The 3,332-nt window shown below is 44.2% G+C and overlaps 1 protein-coding gene across 1 annotated transcript; it reads right to left on the bottom strand.

Moving 5' to 3' along the window:
* Positions 1 to 601: 601 nt before the first annotated feature.
* LOC125532624 (protein ALP1-like) lies at positions 602 to 1,455 on the bottom strand. Its single transcript, XM_048696619.1, has 2 exons — positions 1,131 to 1,455; positions 602 to 1,047 (listed from the first exon to the last, which is right to left on the bottom strand). Exons 1-2 carry the CDS (start codon positions 1,252 to 1,254, stop codon positions 602 to 604), a joined length of 570 nt encoding a protein of 189 aa, XP_048552576.1. The 5' UTR covers positions 1,255 to 1,455.
* Positions 1,456 to 3,332: the final 1,877 nt, after the last annotated feature.

A 3,332-nucleotide genomic window follows, 5' to 3' on the forward strand; every position in this document is an offset into this window, starting at 1 on the left:
ATATTGTTCATATTACAAGAAGCTTACCATACAGTGACCTGCATAGTGTTCTTCGCTGAGCCTAATTGTGCAAGTATCTTCATCCCATAGAGCTCCACTTAAATTCTTCAAATTGACAACCCTGACCCAAATCTTCCTCCACTTCTTGAGATGGTTTCTAACTTGATCAGAGGTGATAGCTAGCTTGAATTGCTCGTTCAAAACAGCAGCACATTGTTTGAGATGTGTCTCCCTGAATCCACTAGAAGTTCTCTTCCCTTTAGCAACAAGGTCAGCCAAAAAACCTAGCATAGTGTTGGTCATGGAAGTGGTCCATACCATGACCCCACTTTTCCCAGAGACCCCACTTGCAGCGGTAACTTCAACATTGTCCATTTCTGTTCAGCCATCAAAAAATTGCAAAAGAATGGATTAAAGCATCACAAACACATGATTTAAACATATATAAGATACAATCTGCCCAGCCATCAAAATGTTACAATAAAATGGATGAAATCATCACAAATATATTGTTTGACATAATAAATACCACAACTTGTCCAGCCATCAAATAAATACAAAGGTAGTTCCTTAAACATTAGAAATACATAGTGCGGTGCACTCATAAATTTGCATACATGAGTTGCCTATCTTCCCACATTTGGGTGGCAATTTGTAGCCTATGGTCTACCAAGGCCCTATTGTCACTTAATTGTTGCCTTGATGTTCGAATTGGTTGGGTGGTCCATGTCACTTCCGGTATAATGAATTCATCGATCCCTTGTGATAGTGCATAATTATGAAGAACACAACAAGCTATAACAATGTCGACTTGGACCGGGAAAGTGAAGAACGGTTTGGCATCATCTAAAATTTTGAAACGCCTCTTGAGAGATCCAAAAGCCCTCTCTACCGTCACCCGTAGAGATGAGTGCCTAAGGTTGAATAGCTCCTTATCATTTTGGACCGGATTGTTGCCCCACTCATTCAAATGGTACCTCACACCACGAAAAGGTGGCAAGAACCCTGGCTTGGCTCCATAACCGGCATCAACTAGGTAGTACTTTCCTAAAAAATGAAAATAAATATTGGTTATAATGGTTTCTTAAGGCAGTAACATATGGACAATTTCTATCTACTCAACTTCTTACCAGGTGGTACTTGTAAGCCTCTCTCACGAGTTAATGCATCAGCTAAGACGGTCGCGTCGTGTGCGGACCCTTCCCATCCAGCCAAAACATATGTGAAGCGGAGGTCAAAATCTACTGCTGCCATCACATTTTGAGTGGTAAAGGCTTTCCTACCACGAAAAGAAGGCTCCACATCTTTGGTAACACCTGCTCGCACATGTGTACCATCGATAGCTCCAATACAATCCTATATAGTGACCAGTATTAAATGGCATATCATATAGGCTAGATAGCTAAGGAATAGTTTCTGAAATTACCTTAAAATATGGGTCAAATCGATGATTTCCTGCAATTTTTGCGGGGGTTTCCAATGATGATGGCCTTATATAATCATTACGAAGCTCGCCTATGGCATGAAGAGCCTTTCTAAAATAGATGCTTGTTGTGCCGTATGATCTACCAAAATTGGCTGAAACAACTCTATTCCAAAGGTTATGCCCAATTGTATGCAAAAACATTGCCAATTGTTGCTCCACACTAAGATGTGGACTGTCTTCTAGCAAATTGCGATCCCTCAATATACCACACAAACGAAAGAATGCAGCTCTTTCAAACCTTAGCATGTTTTTGCATAACACATCGCTTTGCCAAATTTTTTGGTTTAGATAATCAAATCTGATTCGATCTCTTTCATGCATTGGGCCATAGGTAATACGTGGTCTCCTCTTCCTTATTATAGCCCGAACAATGACTGCCATTGCAGCTAATGCAACAAAAACAGCTGCTCCCCTAGCCATCCTTTTTCTTTTGCTCATCTTGACCATCTACAATGATACATACTATCAATAATATGGCTACCAATTACTTATAACCATGGATCTGACAACAATATATGGAAGAAATTGGGGAAGAACATTGCACACACAGAAACATAAATCTGTCCTAAGCATCAGCATGTATATACAGAGAAGGGAATGGAACTGTACCTTGCCTATGTTGCTAGCCGCCCTGCTGGTTCGTCGGTGTAGCCTGCTAGGTCGTCGCCCTGCTAGTTCATCGGTGCAGCCTGCTAGGTCGCCGCCCTGCTGGTTCGTCGCTGCTGCCTGCTAGGTCGCCGCCGCCGCCTGCTAGGTCGCCGCCGCCGCCGCCTGCTAGGTCACCGCTGCTGCTAGGTCGCGGCCAAGCCCTTGATGCACGCCATCGCAGGGGGGAGATGACGGGGAGGAGAGGGAAGCCGGCGCCGGAGAGGTGCGTGAGGGGCGGCGCTGAGAGAGGAGCGGGCAAATCGAGAGGGAGGGAGAGATGCGGGAGGGTGGCGGCGCTAGGAACGAGAGACGGAGAGGATAGGGCTTGGGTGCGAGGGGAATGAGGCGCGTTCCTTGTCGTTCGCTCGAATAGGAGGTATGCGTCAGTTCCGCATATAGACCGAATATTCCCTTTTGTGGGACTGGTGGGTTCTGGTTCTATCTACTGACCGAACGTGAGAATGGGCTCTCAGGACGGGACGGACCCATGCCATTCCATCTGGTGACAGCAACCGAACACACCCTAAATGGCTAACCACTATGGTTTAGTGGGTTCTCGACGTTGACGGAGCCTAAATGACAGCCACTATGACAGCAACTATGGCTTAGAGTAACCACTATGATAGCAACTATGACAACAACTTAAATCATGTAACATATCAACCAACTAGACAAACAACTCAAATCATAAAGGATAGCTTCATGCAACATAATTAATAGATTCTTACACAACATACTAGAGTTCAACTTAGGTCACAACTTAAAGCAACAACATAGTTCCAACTTAGTTCACAACTACACATCCATAGTACATAACTTAGTTCACAACAACACCATACTTCACAAAAGGTCAGCAAAGCAAGCATTCTTCTTCTTCATGTTGATCTGGATCTTGCTCTTGCTCTTCCTCTACATCTTCATTCTGACAAGATGTCCAGGATCCCCTTCAATTTCTGCTTGTTCTTCTCCTCTGACTTCAACAGTTCAGCAATCTGAATCTTTAGCTGATCCCTCCTTGCTGTGAGCTTGTCATGCCCCTTCTTGAGATCACCCATGTGAAGGAGCAGCTGGGTGTTCTCCTGGGTGAGCTTTTCCTCAGATTTTTTGAGTTCATCAACCTGGAATTGCAGGTTCCTGGTGGATGTACTAAGCACTTCATTCTCTTTTAGATGATTGAACTTCAGGTTCCGGATGCAAG

The sequence above is a fragment of the Triticum urartu genome, chromosome 1, assembly GCF_003073215.2.
Source record: "Triticum urartu cultivar G1812 chromosome 1, Tu2.1, whole genome shotgun sequence".
In the NCBI taxonomy this organism is placed as follows: domain Eukaryota; kingdom Viridiplantae; phylum Streptophyta; class Magnoliopsida; order Poales; family Poaceae; genus Triticum; species Triticum urartu.

Coding starts and splice junctions, on each gene's coding strand:
- LOC125532624 (XM_048696619.1), bottom strand. CDS start 1,254: ATGGCAGCAGTAGATTTTGACCTCCGCTTCACATATGTTTTGGCTGGA. Junction 1,048..1,130: donor AGGCTTACAAGTACCACCTG/GTAAGAAGTTGA, acceptor TTCATTTTTTAG/GAAAGTACTACCTAGTTGAT.